The 20,625-nt window shown below is 41.5% G+C and overlaps 1 protein-coding gene across 3 annotated transcripts; it reads right to left on the bottom strand.

Annotated features, from left to right (window-relative positions):
• Positions 1-2,032: 2,032 nt before the first annotated feature.
• On the bottom strand, positions 2,033-18,280 carry LOC310760531 (beta-1,4-galactosyltransferase 3-like). 3 transcript variants are annotated; one of them, XM_083609245.1, is made up of 7 exons: positions 17,973-18,280; positions 12,971-13,443; positions 7,553-7,788; positions 6,415-6,605; positions 5,287-5,409; positions 3,453-3,557; positions 2,033-2,692 (listed from the first exon to the last, which is right to left on the bottom strand). In XM_083609245.1, the coding sequence occupies exons 2-7, from the start codon at positions 13,221-13,223 to the stop codon at positions 2,524-2,526; spliced, it is 1,077 nt and encodes a 358-aa protein (XP_083465371.1). In that variant the 5' UTR covers positions 13,224-13,443; positions 17,973-18,280; the 3' UTR covers positions 2,033-2,523. The 3 variants fall into 3 exon arrangements, with proteins under 3 accessions (XP_083465371.1, XP_083465372.1, XP_083465370.1); XM_083609246.1 differs by having other exon boundaries at positions 17,901-17,975; XM_083609244.1 differs by lacking the exon at positions 17,973-18,280 and adding an exon at positions 17,207-17,404.
• Positions 18,281-20,625: the final 2,345 nt, after the last annotated feature.

The raw sequence follows: 20,625 nt of genomic DNA, 5'->3' as shown, positions 1-20,625 counted from the left end.
AAAATGAAAGTGGGCTGTAATGCTTAGAATAGATAAATCACTGAGACTTAACATCAAGTCATGACTAAGTCACATAGACTTCATTAGGCCCGCTCCTATGATTAAGCCTTTGTTGTTACAATTTCAAGTTGTCTGTCTGCAAATCGCTCGGTAGATACCATTTGTCACTTCACTTAGTGGATATGCTTTCAGTTCCCCACAGTATGCAAGGCAAATACAGGCCACGACTGTCTGCGCATGCGTGCATCACTGCAACCTGGAAGTGGTCAGAAAATGGACTGGACAGAGGTGGGACGGGCTTACACATGCTCCGCCAACACATGCCGGGGTCAGGAATACAACCCCTGTGCAAAGTGGCCACCGCCTATACGCAATGTGTATTTTGTGGGTGAAGTGACCAATAGGAACGTGTTGGCCTCACCCTCAGTGATGCTGCACAATGCATAATCAACTAGCTGAAGAGAGCTTTTATGTGCATGGAAAAAGGGAGATCATTTGCATCCCTGTGGAGCAAACCCTGCCCTTATTGAAGCAGCTCCCTTAAGAACATAGGGAGCTGTCTCATACCAAGTCATACTATTGTCCATCTAGCTCTCCAGTGTCCATACTAGCTGGCAGTGGCTCTCCCAAGATTTCAGTCAGGCAGCCTTTTCCAGGCCTACTTGAAGATGCTAGGGATTGAGCCAGGGACCTTCTCTATGCAAGCCAGACGCTTCCTTCACAATAATTGTGCAGAGGGGGGAATGCTGCCGGTACACAGGGCTACCCTGCGTTCCTGTTGCCTCCTTCACACCTAACAAACATTGTAATATGGTTGTTCTACACAAGATGAACTACTGATGCATCTTCGCTGTACATTACTGAATGCACTGCATAAGCAATTTGCAAATGCTTAATCTCTCATATGTCAAGTCCCCCTGCCATTTGCACTGAAATAAGTAAAGATGATCACCGCCTGTTTATAGCACAGTCATCAGATCTCAAGGCATAATGAAGCAATGGAGTAAAGGCTTCTGTTGACGGCTTTGAATAGAAAGAAGAGGTTATTAATTCTGCTAGAGGCTTGTGGGGAAAAAGAAAAGAAAAATCGAGTTGGTACCAGAAAGTTTAGCAGCACATTCCCAAAGAGCTGACTGATCCATATCAGGGATGCTCTGAGGAAAAGAGGCACAGTACAGGATGCCTTAATGCAGGGGTCTGCAACCCGCGGCTCCGGAGCAGCATGTGGCTCTTTTACACCTTTGTGGCTCCGGGGCGGAAACTAGCGAGGGGAGGAGGCGCATTGTGCACCCCGACACTCCCCACTGTGGCGGGCGCTGTACTGGCTGTGACGTCGCATGGGGGCGGTGCGTGCATTAGTCACGCACTGTCCCGACGTCACCTTCCCGCCCGCCCACCCGCTACATTGTAAGGGGCATGTACACTGGTCACCGCATTGAAAGGGGGCATGTACGCTGGTCACTGTTTTGAAGGGGAGTGAAGAACACACACACAAAAAAAGGTAACTTGTTAATTTAACGTTTATTTCTATGAGGAGTAATTCTGAGGGGTCAAACAAAGAAATAATAAAAAAGTGACAAAAAAGTTATTTTTATAATGACGAGTTTTGCGGCTCCCAGTTTTTTTTTTCTTCGGAAACGGGTCCAAGTGGCTCTTTTTGTCTTAAAGGTTGCAGACCCCTGACCAAGCGCAACAGAGCTACATACACCTAGAAGAAGGTGTCTTAATTTTTACAACAAAAGTGCACGTGGGGTGCAAACCTTGGCCACTCTCACACACTATCATTTATCTCTGTTTAAGATGGAATTGTTTTAGGGAGGAATGTGAACTAGGGAGTTAGCTCCTAACACCCATGCCTTACTGTAAAATGACCATGTGCTCTTTTATATGGGAAGGTGGCAAATAAGTCATTGGCTATAGTTTTCCCTTGCCATGTACTGTACATCAGAAACCTCTGGAGCAATGCAAAGCCTCTAAGGAGAGAAATGATCCTTCAGAAAAGCAGGTAATGATTGCAGCTGAGACAAAATGCTAATACTCAGTGCAGTTTATTTAAATTCATTGAAAAATAAACTTTTACAAAATTAACACTTTGAAACACATTTAATACTTAACTGCCACCTTAAAGCATTAACACTGGTGCAAGAGAACAGAATTTATAATGCAAAAGATGTCTAAAAATAGAACAAACACATAAATTTACGTTACATTCATACGGTTAAGAGGATACAGTAATGTCAGGTATCCACATCACAGTGTAACTGGTTATAAGATCTAACACTTGCTCTTCAAGAACTGTGCAGGTGAGTAAGAGTGCAGGGTTCAGTAGACATCGCACTTTACAATGGCTGCATGCTTTTCCAAAAATACACAAACTTAATACTCGCGTGTTCATTCGTGGTGACTTTATTATTATTTTACTTGTAAATAGAAGCTTTAAAAATGCATCTTCATGTCTGCGTACCGCACAGTCCTTTAGTACCCAGCAAACTCCAGCACTGCAAGAGTCCAATGCTGCCAGAGTCAGGCTTTGTTTCCTTTGCTTTTGCCCTCGGGTGGTAGGACGGGTGCAGCCCCAATATCCACAGTAATGTTAACATACAAACGGTACTTCTTCTTTCCCAAGAGTTTGTATTCCAAAGAATTCATCCCATCATCTCTCCACGTTTTTTTAGTGTTCAGTTCAGCAGGCCTAGAGGGGAAAGTAAAGGTGGAATTATGTGAGGCAGGGACAGTAGAGAGAGAAAAATGCTAATCAGATACCAATGTTACAGGTCTAGGTTTTTCAGCAGAGATGAAGAGGAAGTTTTCTAGTGCTATGAAACGTGAATAGATAGGCAAATTCTTGCAAAGAAAAACTTCCAAGTAGGAGCTGCCTCACCCAGGAATGTGCTATTAAGCACATGAGGCTCTTTTGGGAAATTTGGTGGCAGACTGAATGCCTTCACAAGCAGAGCCTTCAATACCAAAAAGGCCAGGTGCAGCCAAAGAGCGGCATAGTTTTCAATCTATCTGAGTGCTATGAACCGAGGGCAGTCCAGTAATCTGCTTGGTGTGCCTCTGAGCATATACAGTATCTCTCAGCTCAAAGCAGCCACAACAGCTAAGGCTGAGAAGAGTTTCTGCGTCAGATGATGTAGCTGATAGGCACCTCTGCTCTTCATTTATCTGCATTCCAGTAGAGCTGCTGGAATGCCTCAACTCTAGCTGTTGGGGAGATGTTTACCAATAAGATATTTAAATATTTTGCTCCATCCTGCTGGTAGTTGCATTGATAAACAATGAATTTGAGGTGCCAAAGACTGTAAGTCTCTACTACTTAAATATATATCCTGGCTCAAGGGTGAGGGTGTGGTTTGATCTGGTGCAGATGCAATGTGTTACAAGCCCTGTCTGCTGGGAAGTGTAGTGCACATAAAGCCAGTCATGGAAAGAAGAAAATCTGTATTCACCTTTTAAGGTTCTGTACACGTTCAGCAGCTTGTTCATAGTCTATCATTTTGTAATGCCCAACATAAAGTGGAACGCGATCTATTCCCATTCCTGCGATAGCAATCCTTTTGAAGTGAAGAGATGGTGAAAACGTTAATTTACAAGCATAAGTACATGCATTTCAGAACATTTCTCCATAAAAATGGCAAAATCAAGGCAGACAGCAGCAAAGGTGAAATGGTTAGGACTGGCATATTCTAAGGGTTCGTGATTGTCAATTATTTTCTGTCTAGCAGTGACACAGACACAAGATGGCTGGATAATTTGCTCTTGGTGGGTGGAATTATATAAGATCAGGCCAGTTGTTTTCTTTCTTGTCCTACCTTGGATGCATTGCTCTGCCTCTGCTCAAAAATGGCTCACAAAACCCGAAATAACAGATTTTAGCACCAGCCTCCGCTCTGTATCAGGGTTAGGGTTAGCAAACCAATTCTTTGAAGTTCAATCTGATGAGCTTCAATGCTGTTCCTTGGAAATAGTTTTCCCTTTTTTTTGAAAGGGGGGCAGGCATACGAGTAACATTGTCCTAATACAACCACATATGCTGACAATGGCTTCACAGCCTCAGTGGCCAGTATGAAAGCCTGTCAGGCTGGTGATGCCGTGTCAGATTTCTCTGCTTCAACTGCACTGGGCCAAAGTGAGAACTGCAGTTATCAAGTCTACATTCCAAAATACTTTCCCATCTGCTATTCTGCACTATTTTAAATTATTTATCATTCATTAACAATTTTTTAAAGGAGAAATTAGAGAAGGGGGGTGTTTTGGTGTCACAATTAGGCACCATAGAATCACAGGAGGAGATCCTCAGGAATGGTAATTAATAACAATAAAATGGACAAATAGGGAGCATGAAGGGCACAAAAACAATTTGGCATCACACTAGAGTTAGTCAATGTTAACAGATTTTTAACAACTAGAAAAATGGGGGGTTAATTTTGCCTTTCAACAAAAATCAACAAATTTGGGGACATCTTGAGGGGCACAAAACATGGGGCGGGGAGGCCTGGATACCGCCCACAGGTTAGTCACCTTTACTTTGAACAGCGGTTAGAACAAAGTGTTCCATTTACATTTTTATATTCTGTCAACCGTGTTTGGGAGCAGAAAAACGCCCGGGAAAGATGAACAGAAATTTCACAAGACTTTGCCACATTCATGTTTGATAGGGCTGATCTTTGCCCAAACTAGCAACTGGCTGTCATTTAATTCAACGACCAGTAAGAAACCACCTTGTCACCTTGCAGCCCCCTGTACACATCCCAATCTAAAGTCTTTTTAACTGTCTGCAAAGGTTTGTATGGGTGCCCTTTTATCTCAGACAGCAATCTTCTTACCCTTTATCATAAACTGCTTTGGAAATTCCTAAGCAGCTTGCCACATGGTACAAGGAGTTTGAATTTAAAAACAAACAAACAACAGAGTGAAAATTTCTGTTCCCTGCAGTGCAGCTTCAGGTTTGTTTATAGATTCTTGCACCGTAGAGCCCTGTCCTTGGAATAGCAGCCTTCAGAGGACGGTTTTCGAATGTTCTGCCATTTCAGCCAACTTTTCTCACACTTTTCTAACTAAAGGTGCAAAACAGTGCTTCTTTGAATGGAAAACACATTCCACACGCAAAAGGGCACCTTTAAATCCAACCTATCAAATGAAGTAATTACCAACCACTTTCTGAACAGAGGTCCTATTGAGCGATGGAGAGCTCTCACATCATTCTTTTAAGCAGGCACAACTTAACTGTTGTTATGTTTGAATTTATCACAACCTTTTTCAACGCCTGTTCCTCAACAGTACCTTTCAGCAATGTCATCATCTTCACCATCTTTGTCCCAGAAGGTATTTGGAAACCCATTTATCTTCATGTAATGCTCTGGGGTCAAAGCAATTACACCACCAAAAAAGGACCAGTATGGGAAACTACAAAGAAAAATAAACCTAGATCAGTTTACCAAGAAAAACAAATATTGCACTGCACTGTGGAAAGCAAAGAGTACATGCGTCTGGCACAACAAACTAGAATACTTTATTTTTCTTTGGTCCTACACAGAGCATCAGGACACAATGACTTTCACATTCATGCAAGTTTAGTGCTCCTGATGCTCTACCAGAAGTGTTGTGAATACAGGGAGTATTAGTTCTGGAAAAAGTTCAAGACTTCAGTATGCTTAAAAACATACCTTCCAAGTTTCTTCTCTCTTACATCTCAATGTTAAGGCCATGATTTAAGCATGCTTAGAAGTAAGAAAATACCAGAAAACAGTTTTTCCTTGCAACAGAAACAAAGCACTTTGGAATGTGCTTCCAATGAACACCAGGAAGGCACTTGCAGTATTGGCACTTACACACCTGCTTAAAACACATCGGCATTCCTGAAGGGTGCTGTGTTGATGTATTAGGCTTATCAAATGTATTTTCTACTTGTTTTATGAAGAACATTTTATTGTTGATTGTATGCTTTTCACCGCCACATTTTTTCTAAAGGTTTGTTGTATTTGCAAATAAAAATAAATTGCAAATAAATTCAATGGGACTTACAATCCCAAGTAAGATTGCAGTTCAAAGTGTCATACAAAAGAAGCGCATGCAGGAGAACACCTGTGTGGTTTTATGCTCCATACCCTAATCCATATGCACACAATGTTAGAAGGGGAAAAGGAGTAGACGTATTCTATCCAATTGCTTCATAAAAAATGAAATTGCCAGAACCTGCAAAACTGCTGGTTGACTGCAAAGCACTTGGCCCAGTGTTAACCCTTATATTTTTTAAACAATCATTATTTAATAAATTCATTTTCATTTGTACTATTTGCATTTTTGTACTACTTGTGTTACATTTCTTCTCCTCTCTCCTGCCCGCCCCCAGCCAATGGTAATATTATGGTTTATGGACCTAGTATACCTTTTCCTTAGGATATTTATTACCTGTAGTATAACTTGTCAATAGCAGTGGACAGTTGTTTGGGGAAATAATCATCACAGGCATAAACATTATAATCATTCTCTGGAATGAGATCCACATCATGCAGAAGCAGGCAGTCCCAGTCATCGTCTTTCATGGCCTCGCGGACTCCAACGTTAAGAAGCTTTGCTCGGTTAAATGGGCCACTTCCAGCCTGAAAAGAGAAAACGAAAATCAGCCTTAGAACACAATGATGAATTAGTTAGAGGGTGCTCATAATATATTGTGTTGCTTTTGTGACACTGAGATATTCGGCATGCTTGGCATATCAATCAGTTGTTGAAGAAACTAGTTTGCAGTACAGCAACTGTGAGGAAAGACAAAATTAGTGGTTAGGAAGGGATCGCCACCTCACACAAGCAGCTAGACTATGGGATGAGAGATAAGGAGGCTAAAATAAGGGTGAAGAATAGCTATTAAGTAAAGAAGAACATGAAGAAAGGTAAGTGGAGAATGAGGATCTGAGGAAATGGAAGAAGCAAAATGGAGCTAATAATCACTGGACTAAGATTGCCAACATTTCAGAACTGGAATATGTTAACAGCTGTAAAGTGTTTACATGGTTAATAATGAGTGTGATGACTACAAAATTTGTAACATACAAGCCTGATATCAAGCCTGATATCAATTGTACACATTCACACCTAGAAATGAAAAACAACTAATTAACCCCTCCACAAATGGCCTTCTCTTCAGTACTTCCCTTTTGTTTCTGATCTTTACATGTGATTTTATTTTTTATTTTTTAAAATCCCCAGCAGATCACATTATTTTCATAGAAACATCCATAGGAAGAGTTTGGACTAAGCAGCACTCATAGCATGTACTCCATCTGGCATAAAAGCAGCATGGCTGATTAGAAGATTAACCACTTGCAATTTAGAAAGCAGCAGCATCCTTGACATTTCAACTTTTTTCTCCACAGAAGATTCTACGTAAAGCAGATTTTGATTTTATGAGGAGCACTTTATAGACAGCCGTATATCGAAACTGCAGGCACACTCCCATATTCTGTACTTATCTGACAACCTTTGCGTTAGCTCATTTTATTAAAAAAAAACATGTTAAAGAGACTTGCAGTGTGCCTTTGGTTTGGCTTACCTGATGAATCAAGTAGATACAGTAGTTAATCTGCTGACGCTGAAGGAAGGGATGGAGATAATAGAGGAAGTGCTGCAAGTGTTTCTCGTGATTCTTGTGTGGCACAATGACAGCAGTTTTGTAGCGAGCCACACAGTGGGGAGGGCTGTAGTGACCACCTGACTGGACATACGGGTTTTTGCTGATGATCATTTCTTCACTGGGTAGTGTGTCAAATGTGACGGCTAAGGGTCCAACTGTATGAGAAGAAGGGTTAAGTGGGTGAGTTTCAGAATAAGTTATTCATGGAGATAAAGTCTCCTACGAGGATGGTTGGTAGAGCACAGGTGCTGATTTAAACATTTTTCTTCTACAAGAATGAGTGTGGGAGGCTCTGGATGAGCTCAGACATAACTGACTAAACCACTAATTAGCATTAGGAGAGCAAGCCTTTCCAAGCCTCAGGCCTGTGCATTTCCCCTCTCCTCTGATAAGGATGCAGAGGAGATTAGAGGCTTCTACTTCCATTTAAGATTAACTGGTTTAGCATTCCGTCCAAACCCTAAACTATGGCTAAACTAAACTAAAGCAAGCCAGCTTCATAAGAGTGCAATTTGATTTGCAGCTTGCCTGAGCTTAGATGCCCCCAGCAAGCTGCTGCTAGTTTAAAATGAATGCTTCTTTGCACTTGTGCAAGGATGAGTGCATGATCCCAAGGCTCATCCAAACAAGGCCATTATGTTAGAACGCAAAATCAATTAGGGACAGGCACAAATCACCCAATCCCGTGCAATAAGAAGCTAGTCAACTGCTTTCTTACAAACTCTAGGTAATTTTTAAATTCCAGCATGTTTTTATATAAGTACTTCACAGAAAATATATTTAATTGTGGAATCAGTACTTAATTTGCCTTTAAACAGCAAGAGCTATTAAGTATACAATGCAGCTTCCTTGGGTCAGTGGGGTCATAGCGCTTCAATTAACATTTTTAAATTAAAAGTGTTCCATTTTCACAATCAATAGCAGCCTTGAAACCAGAGGCGGGTATAAAGCTATACATTGACCAACTCTATTTACTATTCTGAGGGACTGATCCTTCTTATGCCAAGGGAACACCAATTGCTATGCCAGCACGCAGTTGAATATGACATTGCACCAGCACAGCAAGGACACTACAACTAAATTGCATATATAAGCTGGTTTAGAGTGAAGGAGGAATGGATTTACTGCAGAAGAGTATCCCCATACTCTAATCCTGTATAGAACAAATGTTGGTTCCTTTAACTCAAGCAGATCCAATGATTGCACCTGTACAAGGAAGAAATGGAAAACAAGAAGAGCATACAGTGGTACCTCGGGTTACAGACACTTCAGGTTACAGACTCTGCTAACCCAGAAATAGTACCGTGGGTTAAGAACGTTGCTTCAGGATGAGAACAGAAATCGCGTGGCGACGGTAGCGGGAGGCCCCAATAGCTAAAGTGGTACCTTAGGTTAAGAACAGTTTCAGGTTAAGAACGGACCTCCAGAACGAATTAAGTTCTTAACCCAAGGTTCCACTGTACTGTGTGACTTCCTTCATGCATCCACAGGAGACAGACAACACTGGGACAATCACTGCGAGTAACACCTGGCCACACTGTTTGTTGATCTCTTTTAACAGCTGAATAAATCACATACAGTGGTACCTCAGGTTAAATACTTAATTCGTTCCGGAGGTCTGTTCTTAACCTGAAACTGTTCTTAACCTGAAGCACCACTTTAGCTAATGGGGCCTCCTGCTGCCACTGCGCCACCGGAGCACGATTTCTGTTCTCATCCTGAAGCAAAGTTCTTAACCTGAAGCACTATTTCTGGGTTAGCAGAGTCTGTAACCTGAAGCGTATGTAACCTGAAGCGTATGTAACCCGAGGTACCACTGTAATTAGAATGGTCTGGAAAATAAGAATAAGTTATGCAGAACAAGGAGGATTAAAAGGTTCAAGATATTCAGTTGGCTTCATGGGAAGGAAAAGGGTAGGAGGAGAGCATAGGAAGTCAAACCACACTTACTTAAGGAATATAAAATTAAAGTTAACATACCAAATAATAACAATATTAATAATAATCCCATGCCCATCTGAGTGGGTTGCCCCAGCCACTCTGGGCAGCTTCCAACAAACTCTCTAAACTAGGAGGGATCAGATCTGCTCTGAAAATTACACTGATTCAAGAGGAAAAGGCAATTACAGTTCTCAGTAATAGTAATGGCAGGGGAGGACTTTGGTAATATGGTGCCCTGGGCAAGGACAGAACTTGGCACATACAACCCCCCCCCCAAAAAAAATATTCCTTATCTTCACAATAATTCCTTTTAGTGCTGTTGCTTTTAAAATGGATCTTCTCAGTAGGTGCCTGTATAAATATAGGTTTTATTACCATTGTTATTATTTTGTGCCCCCTCAGGTCAGCGTCCTGTGCAAAGGAATAGCCTGCACCACACTACAATCCAGAACTGGTTATGGCCATGGTTGGTGCAGAAGACTTCATTGGTAACTAAGCAGATTATACTGATGATTCAATCATGGGTACACTCATCTTCTCAAAAAGAAGCACAGCCTACTACAAACCTTACCCTTCAAGAATATGGAAATGAAGTTATTTCTTCTCACTACTAATGAGGACCCTAGACATTTACTGCATACAAAAGCAAAGAACACCATCTCTTCCACAACATGACTACACTATTTGGATTGAGTCAGCTATTACTTTTTTTTCCTAGACAAGGGCTGAAAGATTGACAGTGTCACTTTTTAAAGTGTGTGAATTTCATTACTGCAAATCTATTGCTTCCCCATCAGGAGTCACAGAATGGCAACTATACTTTGTCTGTCTCCTATTTGCTGATATTGCCACTGCTGCACAGAATGATTTACACAAGCTTTATCAAAACCAAATGAATGCTGCCTAGGATATAGTACCATCACAACTCCCTCTCATTTCACTCCCCACCTTATAATATTGGCTTGATCGGAATGTAATGAGAAGAGAGAAGAAATGGGGAACTTATAGTCCTCCAGATGTTGCTGAACCACAACTCAGGTCATATCTGATGGGAGGACCGGGACTGATGGGAGTTTGAGTCCAAGTCAGCATGCTTTTGCTAACCATAGTTAAGATTAAACACAATTTGGGTTTGGATGACACAGCAAGCTGGAGGTTATTCCAAAACAGTAATAAACAATTCTGAACTCGCCGTCATGTGGAAAAAACACAAGCCAAGGGTGATGACTTTGCTGCAAAGAACGAATTGGTCAACTGAAATCATAGTGATGTTGGGTGATGGAAAGCTGAGAAGCCTGCCAGAGTTGGGTGGGAAAACAAGGAATCGGCCTGTCAGCCAGATCCTGTTCCCTACTCCTGTGCTAGACTATGGTGAGCATTATGTCAAACCAGTCCAGCAGTAAGAAAAACAGGCATTGTAATAGACAACGCAAGCACAAGAGCCAGTTCCCTACCCCTGTGCTAAACTATGGTTTGGCCTTATGTCAAAACCAGTACAGCAGTAAGAAAAACAGTCATTGGAGCAGATAATGCAAGCGCAAATCCGGAGTCAGGCAGTTATTCAGAAGTAGTTACTGAAAAAGATTAAGTTTTTAAAATAGCAGCATGCAAGATAAGAGGTACTGGATGCTAATATCTAGCACACTAAAAAACATCTTAAGATGAACAGCAATTGTTAAAAAGGATAACTACTTATAGCAAAAGCAACTGCTTCCAATGGAGGATTAATATAGGAAAGTAATGCAAAAAGAACACAATCCTACAACCCAAAATACAAAAGCAAGATCACCAGCCAAATTAACATAGGGTTTCTTAAATTTCAACAACAAAGGCAAAAAGTTAAAAGGACAATCAAAATCTCTTGTCAGACTAATGTGGACTGAGTCTCAAATGCCTTATGTATAAAAAGTCCAAGTGTCGGGCAACCTTTGTCAGATCAGATTAAGATATAGTACACCAATGGAGCTTTGCTCATGAGGTAGTTTTAATAGCAAAGCAATACAAAGCCAAAGTTGTGTACCGGCTGTTGTATGGCAGATGTGTGAGTATGAATATTTGGAAGACCTGGGAAACCAAAATCACATCTCATCAAAACCCAAGTTATGCAGAAAGTCAGATCATTGACTGCCCCTGTAGCATGCAGCTATGACATCACCTGAAAGAAGGGAACAGTTGCTAAACCTGTCCCCCAGGCATAGTCTGGAATGCCTGAAAATAAATTTGTCTGCTTTTGTGCCTGCATTTTGAGGATATAAAACTGAAATCACTCCTGAAGTAAACTGCCTTACTTTCATTAGTAATGCATAATTGAGGGAGGGCAGTAAATACACACAGTACAGTACTACCTTTCTGATAAAGTCGAAACTTCTTTTACTGATTTAACAACACAAAATGTATAATTTATTACCTAATTAGCATATCAAATTGTATTATCATACAATCGTAGAGTTGGAAGGGACCCAAGGGTCATCTAGTCCAACCCCCTGCAATGCAGGAATCTCAGCTAAAGAATCCATGGCAGATGACCATCCAACCTCCCCTTAAAATCCTCCAAAGAAGGAGAGTCTGCAGCCTCCAGAGGGAGACTGTTCCACGGTCAAACAGCTCAAACACATGGGTCCACTGGAAGGTCATCCAATATCAAATCAATGTTTCCTGTAGTAGCCAAGGTTCTCTTAGCACAACAAACCAACCATTTATCAAACACATAACAAAGACAATGCCCAGCCAGTCAAGGACAGAAACAAAAGTAGTTGATATAGCTACAGGTTTTTATGATGCTGTTTGTTGACTCAAAAAAGGAAGCACATACATTGTTTAATGGATATCCTGCAATTCCAGCACTAGAAAATACAAGCCAACAGGTGTAATTTCCCATCAAAATTCTATATTCTAAAAGAATGAGATAATATTTGAAATTAATGCTACTACGAAAGATGCTTTCACACATCGGTCCCAGTATAATAACTATCCCACATACAGGTAAAGCAATCCTAAAGCCCAATCAGCTTAACTGGAGAGATAGAATGCAGCAGGTTTCCCTCTACCCAGTCCTGGCAGTGTGGGGTGTGCTCTGTGAACAAGGTGGATCCCACTGCACCCAGCTGAGGTTCTTATGGAGTCTTAGTCAGTCCAGCTACTACCAATGGGCCTGATCCAGGCCCCTCTGCAACACCAGCCAGGAGCTGGCACAGTGAAAACTGGAAATTTTACTGTGTGTGTCCCCTTCCTTATTCCTGAGCAGTACAACCAGGAAATGGAAGAGATGGTGGCTCCACTACTTCATGCAGCCCTGCTGCTCCTAAGTGCGAGTTAGGATCACAGCCAAATACAGCTTTCATGTGCAACTCAAATCATTAGGATGCATTACCAACATCAACCTGCAACAATACATACCCAATATTGGTGACTCAGTGCAGTACCGCATATTTGCCTTATCAGGAGCAGGAGTGAACAAACTGAGATTTGTATAGACATCCTCTGTTTTTGAATAGTCCAATGGGCGAGGTAGCGGAAAAGAAGTCCGATATACAGTTGAATTGCTGCCTCGGTACAGGATCAAGATGAATATTGCTTGAAAGATTATCAAAAAAAGCAGAAAGCAGGGATTTTCTACTCGAGAAAGGGACATTTTCTTTCCAAAAGCCATACTTAGGCTAAACACTTAATTCTTCAAGACACACCGACATTTTAACTTCATGGGTACAGTGCAATGTTCTCGATGGGCAGCTGAATAAGGGAGCTAGCATCTTTGGAAAATGCCCAAAGTTCTCACAGGATATAATGCAACCTATATTATTATTGCAGATCAAACATCTTAGATTTTAAACATCTTCTATGCATCTTTATCCATTCTTCTATTATTCAATCTGCAATTAAAATGAGAAAAGCAATGAAAAGGTGCTAACAATGCATTTGACTTCTAACTGGATATAATGGCATATAAACTATAACTAGGAATACTGTTTTAAAACTAACAATTGTTTGACCTCTTCCGTGTTAGGTGGTCCCAGGTTCATCTGGTGTCTCCGGTCAAAAGCAGCTCAGGTAACATGACTATGAAAGCCCTCTGCCAGAAGCTTAGAGAACAGCCACCAGTTCAGCTTGTACAAGCAAATATAACCAATACTGGACTAGCAAGTGAATGAAAGGCAGCTTGATGAAACTGATAAAAGGGCTGACAGCAGAAGCAAAGTGGGAGGGCTGTGACTTTCAATTCATTTACGTATTTAATTTATATAAATGTATGAGCATTTATTGCGGGCAATCTATAATCACCTGTTTCCCACTTGCCACTGTGGAGTGGAACAGTTTCAAAATGCTGGTATTTAAAATTACGTTTTGGTGCAGATCCCGATCTCCACACTTCAGATTAAATTCTGGGTTTTTAGCCAATACATTTTCTTTCCATTACTGAAACTAACCCAAGCATAATTATTACATATAATACAATAGGATCTAAAGCAATATTGCAATGTAGAGTACTCCTATTCAGGGTTCCAGTCAGTTGGCCAGGCCCTCTTTCAGGAATCAGAATAAACTATTTCTCCTCCCAACTCTAAGTTTTATGTTTCTCTTTTCTAACTGAGACTCAGCATTCTTTGGCAGCTAAGCATAAGTCAGTCAGTGTGTTTGCCTAGATTTAAAATTTTAGAAACTGTCAAGTCCAGGCTTCCAATTCAGTGAGAAATTCAAATATATTCAATACTTACTTAATTATTTATCAAACCTAAAGTTGTTTTGCTGCTTTAACAATACAAAATACATAATTTAACACTTAATTAGCATAATATTATACTTATTTGGCATTTTTCTTAATTTTACAAAGCATTGCTATGTATTCTTATTCAGAAGAACAGCCCATTTTGCAAAGTGCACGTAAATGCAGTATACGACTGGACCCTTACTTTTGTACAAGCAAATATAACCAATACTGTACAGTACTAGCAAGTGAATGAGAGGCAGACTGCAGCACCCTATGCTACTTAAAACACAGGCATCTTAATTTTTGCCACCTGGGACATAGGCAAATAAAACTTGAAAATATAAATTACAAATGTTGTAGTAAACAAACAAACAAAATACATTACTTGGGAAGAAACCGCATTGCATACTCACAATATTAAGGACTGGCAGCATATTTGGGTATCAAGATAAACTTGCACCAACAATGAAAACACTGAGCACACCTTGCATGAGTGTTCACAGAAATTATCATTTTCTAACCCAGTAAAATAGATTGCTCTACATAAAACCATTACAAAATGTGTTTTAAGTAAACTGTTGTCCTCATCTAGAAGAAAAAAAGAATTATTAATAATATATTTTCTCATTGCTGTTCTCACATACTGTCATTTTTATTGGCTAAGTAATTGTACTTTATGGCTTTTCTTGCTGTTATATGAATTATTATGGCAGCTGGGTGTTTTGAACTACTTGAATATAATCCCAGTAGTGCAAGAGTTTCAGTGTGGTTCACTGCTAGCTGGTTGACTCTCTCTATTCATCTGAGAACAGGTGTTCTTTCAACCAGACAGGGAAAGTTGAATGTAATTTGATCTGGCACTCAAACATGTCCTAGTCACTGAAACGAGAATGACTGTTCTTTCAAATGGTCTTTGACTCTGGTGGAGGAAGACTGGAAAAAATTTAAGACTATCTTCAGAAAAATTGTAAAATTAATGAATGTTAAAATTATGTTTGGATTGGCAATAAGTGGTATTCAGCAACAAAAGTTAATAAGAATATGCAAAAATGAATTGATAAATGGATGAAAATATAGAGTTATAATATGTTATGATATAGAGTTAAGATAAATGAAAGAGGGTAAGGATTTGCTGAATTGATTATGTAAATGGGAATACAAAAAGGGGAGGTGTGAGGAGGTCAAGGAAACAAGCAAATGAGCTTAAAGATATCAAAAATGGATTTGCTTTTTGTATTTTGTATTTTCTTTTTTTCTCCTCTATGTATCTTTGTATTTTTTGTATTTTTCTTTTTCTTTGTTTTCTTTTTATTCTGTAAATCTCTGTTTTTTGTAAAACCCTAATAAATATCTTTAAAAAAAACAACAACAAATGGTCTTTGACTCTCAGGGTTTTCAAAATCCAGAACGCAGTGTCCTTGAAGCACAGGGGAAATACTCAGTTGATCTTATAGAACAGTATAGCACACTATTAGAATATCTCATGCCTGAACCCCAGATACTGTTTTTAATATCAGGAGTCAGTCATGGAACATGGGGGTGGGGAGGAAATCAGATAGATCGACACAAAGACTTTCAACCATATGCAGAGACTTTTCACAACCGCTGAGAACCAGCAGGATTGGTGGGGACATCTTAAAAGGAGGTAAAAGAGCCCTGTCATCTCACCCTTTTCATAGGAATTCGTTCATATTTTTTTTCCTTCAAAATATGGTCCAGCCCCCCAGAAGGTCTGAGTGAGCCAGCCCCCTGTTGAAAAAGTTTGCTGACCCCTGGCCTACACTCTACAACAGAATGGAATAAACTTTCTACTGATAGAAAATGTAAAGTGGGGAGGGCGGGGGGGGGGGGGCGGAGAGATAGGAGAAAATCACAAGGGGTAAGAAGTTGGCTTCCCACCTCTACCTCTACCCACACAGAGCAGTCTTGAGCATATTTTTCTCTCAGAAGTGGCGCTTCTAAGTGTCCTTAGCAGTCCCGCCATAATGTGGTGCCTTGGGGGGGGGGGGAAGCTTCAGAAGAGGGTCAAGCAAGCCCCTGAACTGTGCCAACGGAAGGCAAAATAGAGAAATATGAGGAGAGGCCAGCAATCAATCTACAGCAGGGGTCAGCAAACCTTTCCAGCAGGGGGCCGGTCCACCATCCCTCAGACCTTGTGGGGGGCCGGACTATTTTTTTTTTGGGGGGGGGAATATGAATGAATTCCTATGTCCCACAAATAACCCAGAGATGCATTTGAAATAAAAGCAAACATTCTACTCATGTAAAAACACCAGGCAGGCCCCACAAATCACCCAGAGATGCATTTTAAATAAAAGGACACATTCTACTCATGTAAAAACATGCTGATTCCCGGACCGTCCACGGGCCGGATTTAGAAGGCGATTGGGCCAGATCCAGCCCCCAGGCCTTAGTTTGCCTACCAATGATCTACAGTATTGTGCAAAACAGGGAGCTTGCGCATTCACACTGGAAGCCATTTTTGGATCTTCCATTAGGCCCGGGTAAAACTGAGTGAGAGCTTCCTATTGAACACAACTGAGAACCTCGGGATTTTACCATAGCAGTGAATCAGCAATCCTCTAGCCGGTGGGGCAGGAAAGATTTTCTTCTAACCTGTATGCTTGCTATGGTGGCTATTTCATCATGACAGCCTGCCTTGACCCTGTTCATACACTGCTTTGTGAGTCCTCAAAAAGTGACTAAAGCTGCTTTTAAATAGCGAACCCCTCACAGGGCTTTTGCAACTCGGATCTTCTTCTACGTGTGTGTGTGGTAGTGGGGGAACCCCTTATTAATTTATTTCTCACAAACATGGGCATAGCCAAATCAATCAAAATCAATACAAATCTGAAGGTCCCCCCCCTTACAAAAGTCAGCCCCCACTAGCAAAAATCCTGGCTATGCCATTTTTAAAAATCGCGTACAAAGGCCAGTAACACATCCTGTTATCCCCACAATGTGTGTCTGAGAGGGATTAAGTCAGCGTATGACAGTTTGGACTCCTTTATTATCATTATTATTGCCAACCAGAACTGTGACGTTTCGCATTTTTCCTCTGAGGAGAAAACAACCGCGGGGGGTGAGGGTGGAAGAGGAGGATTGAGAAGGGGACACAGCAGCGCTGGCAGAGGCGGGTTAAGTTTAACTTAACCCCCATCCCAACCCCCCAAAAACCCACCCCTCAAAAGTTGAAGCGCAGAGTCCCATCATCGCCTTACAATTCGCCCCACAGCCCAAATCCAGGGCTGAATCCCGCGCCCTGAAATGTTTCACACCCAGCAAGACCCGAGTTAGGAAAAGCTACTCCGTGTTTGTGTGTGGAGACCGAGAGCGAAGCGAAAACCCCTCGACTTAGCTTTCGGTGCCGGTAGTAGGCGACCGTCCCTCACCCCTATCTGCCCGTTTGCTTGTTTATACAAGTATTTTTTAATTATTATTTTAAAGGCTGCAGTCGAGGAGACTTTGGAGAGTCGCTTAACTCACTTACGGGACAAACGGCAACTTTATATGTCTTGACTTCTTCCCCAGCCCCCGGCCTGCTTGGGTTCCCGGCCCCAACCCGCCACCTCTTGACGGTTCACACGAAGCCCCGTTCCCTCCCCCCCCCCGCCAATCCACCCCGCTTCTCAGAGAAGCCTGACGAGCGAACAGGTGCCGCCGCCGCCGAGGGCGAGAGATGGGGCTGCTCACCTGCACGCCTGAGAGAACGCGCGTGTGCAGCACTTCCGTCCAGAGGGCTGTCGTCGGGACCCGCCCACCTCCTCGCTTCATCCCCGTGTTTTTTTGCATAACAAGGGTTTCTAGGACTACAGCTCCCGAGATGCAACGTGACGCCTAGGCCCTCTCGGTGGGGTTAGCGTTGCATGCTGGGAATCGGAGTGCACTAGGGCTCCTGCCTTGCTGTAGTCTATGGAGAAGGAATCGGCGCCTGTCAGACGGAGTTTCTCTCTCTCTCTCTCTCTCTCTCTCTCTCTCTCTCTCTCTCTCTCTCTCTCTCTCTCTCTCAGAACTGACTCCTCTTCAAGCGAATCCTTCCCTCTCGTTCTCTAAAGAGCAGGGAAGAGATTAAAATCTGAGAAGAAAATAATATTTAATACAAAAGCAGCAGCACAGTGTCAAAGTGGACGGAAGAGCTCTGCTGGATAGGAGCAAAGGCTGATCTCTCCCTATCCACCTTCTGCACCTCATACAAAATTTTATATCACATTCATGCCACATACTTGGTTTTTTTTCCTTCTTATCTAAAAAGCCTCAGATGCAAAATGCCCTTAAAAGCCATTTCCCCTCCCCAGAGGGAAAGTGTTCTACCCTCCACATTATATTGGCTGCCCTGTTTTGCAACTTTCGCTGTGTGTTGCAAAACATAAGAGATATAAATTGCACAGCTCTCGGGGCTATTACAGTGTGAGAGTATCGACATTTCATAGCAGAAACATAACAATTCATTTTATGCCTTTACATTAAAAGGAAAAGTTGAGAAGCAGCGAAAGCATCAGAATGACTAGTAGATGTGGCTGTCAGCTTCCACTACATTTATAGACATACTAATATTGTTTTTAAATATCATTACCATCAATTATTAAAACCAAGTTTACCAGTTAATTTTTAAAATTGGCTTTATTTGGTAGGTTCAAGCTTAATATATTGCTGCCTTAAACCCCTTTGGGTTGATTCCACTATCTCACCAGTTTTGCTAGTTCTAATATACACCACCAACCTTTGCGTTTTGGGACCTAAGTGCTGTATTCAGGAATGAGACAGATCTGCTAGGTTAGCCCAAGGCCACAGAGACTGCACGTGGCACAGCAAGCTTACTGACGCAAAGCAGGTCTGAGTCTGTCAGAAAGAAGGGTAGTCTGTGCTCGATGAAATCCTTCACCAGAACATTTTACAGATATGTTTTCAAGCTATATCCCAATACTCAGTCCAATTTAGAAGGTCTGCTGCCATTGAAGCAAAGCAGCATTCTGAAAGCAAAGTTTAAGAGAATGGACAAGGGTAGTTTATCCAGAGAAGAGGGTCTGCATTATAGGAAGGTCTCTCAGGAGATGTGTAAGGTAATGGAACAGTAGCCATAAAACAGGGAACATCTTTTCAGATATTGTTCTGTGTAGAAAATATACTCCACACATTCTCCAAGGATCTCAAGGTAGCATTCAATGCATCATTCCTCCCCCTCCATTTTTATCCTCACAGCCCATCCTATAAGGTGGGCGGAGAAAAGTTGGTGACTAGCTCAAATTCTCCCTGTGTGTCTGATGGGTGAGTGGCGATTTGAGCCTTGGTCTCCTTGGATCTATTCTGACACTGTTACTACTGCGCCAGCACCAAAGGGAGGGGCAGTCTACATGAATTCATTTTAATGTCCGAAATAAGCCTCTGCGCATAAAGATTTGTGTGTGTAGGCATCTCTCCATTCTATCTGAAACTGTGCCATTCTTTCTACACCAAATAACTTTTGAATAGGAGCTACGTGACGATGCAAATCAAGAAGAAAGGGTGCAGCAGAAGGAGAGAAACAAGAACCCCATGGAAAAGGAGGTGGGAAGTCGACAAAAACAAGAGAAAAGACGAAATGGTGTTTTGATTGTAGTTCTTTAAAAAAATGTTGAAACTTAATAAAAAAAATTAAACATCCAAACCTTTCCACATGAGGCTGAAATTTGACTTGCAACTGTTTTGCAATGCAAATGAGAAACTGGCATTGGGCAAAATGCTCATTCAAATGACAAATGTACTTCCTCGTTCTACTCTGCTTTAACAGCAATCATTCATTTACAAATAGACAGGCAGATCAAGCCACATACTTTGTTTTTTAAGCCACAGGATGCAATGCACACTTTGTAGGACTAAGCACCATGAAATCAGTGGAACTTGCTGTGGGTGGATGAGGAACAAGGATAAGGTTGGGCTGCCAGAATGTCAACACACACACACACACACACACACACACACACACACACAACCACCACCAATTTTTAAGTACTTCTTTTCATCCATAAGAGCTGGATGCTTTTATTTTTAAAGTAAAAGTAGAGTGAGAGCACAAACTTGCAGCCCCAGACAGCTTCACTGCTAATTTGACTCTTGGTCATAAATCCCCTGCTGTTCTTTGATGGGTGCACCTCAAAACCAAGAAACGTGTGTAATGAAGAAGCATGAAAAACCTGCATGAATCCTCATAACTAACTTTTTAATAAAACATGGCCATTTCTAGATAGCCGTAATCGGCAGTCTAGACAGGTGGATAGCACACAATTCTCAAGGTGCTCTTCTACACAGAACAACCTAGCTTCAGACTGCTTAATCAAACATTGAAGCAAACGGGAACATTTGTTGCAAG

Source organism: Podarcis filfolensis (assembly GCF_964270895.1).
Source record: "Podarcis filfolensis genome assembly, chromosome: 4".
Taxonomy (NCBI): domain Eukaryota; kingdom Metazoa; phylum Chordata; class Lepidosauria; order Squamata; family Lacertidae; genus Podarcis; species Podarcis filfolensis.
The sequence above is the reverse complement of the archived record's forward strand: the minus strand, read 5'-3'. Positions and strand labels throughout refer to the sequence as shown.

Coding starts and splice junctions, on each gene's coding strand:
- LOC310760531 (XM_083609245.1), bottom strand. CDS start 13,223: ATGGCTTTTGGAAAGAAAATGTCCCTTTCTCGAGTAGAAAATCCCTGC. Junction 6,606..7,552: donor GTATCTACTTGATTCATCAG/GTAAGCCAAACC, acceptor TTCTCTTTTCAG/GCTGGAAGTGGCCCATTTAA. Junction 5,410..6,414: donor ATTGACAAGTTATACTACAG/GTAATAAATATC, acceptor TTTTCTTTGTAG/TTTCCCATACTGGTCCTTTT.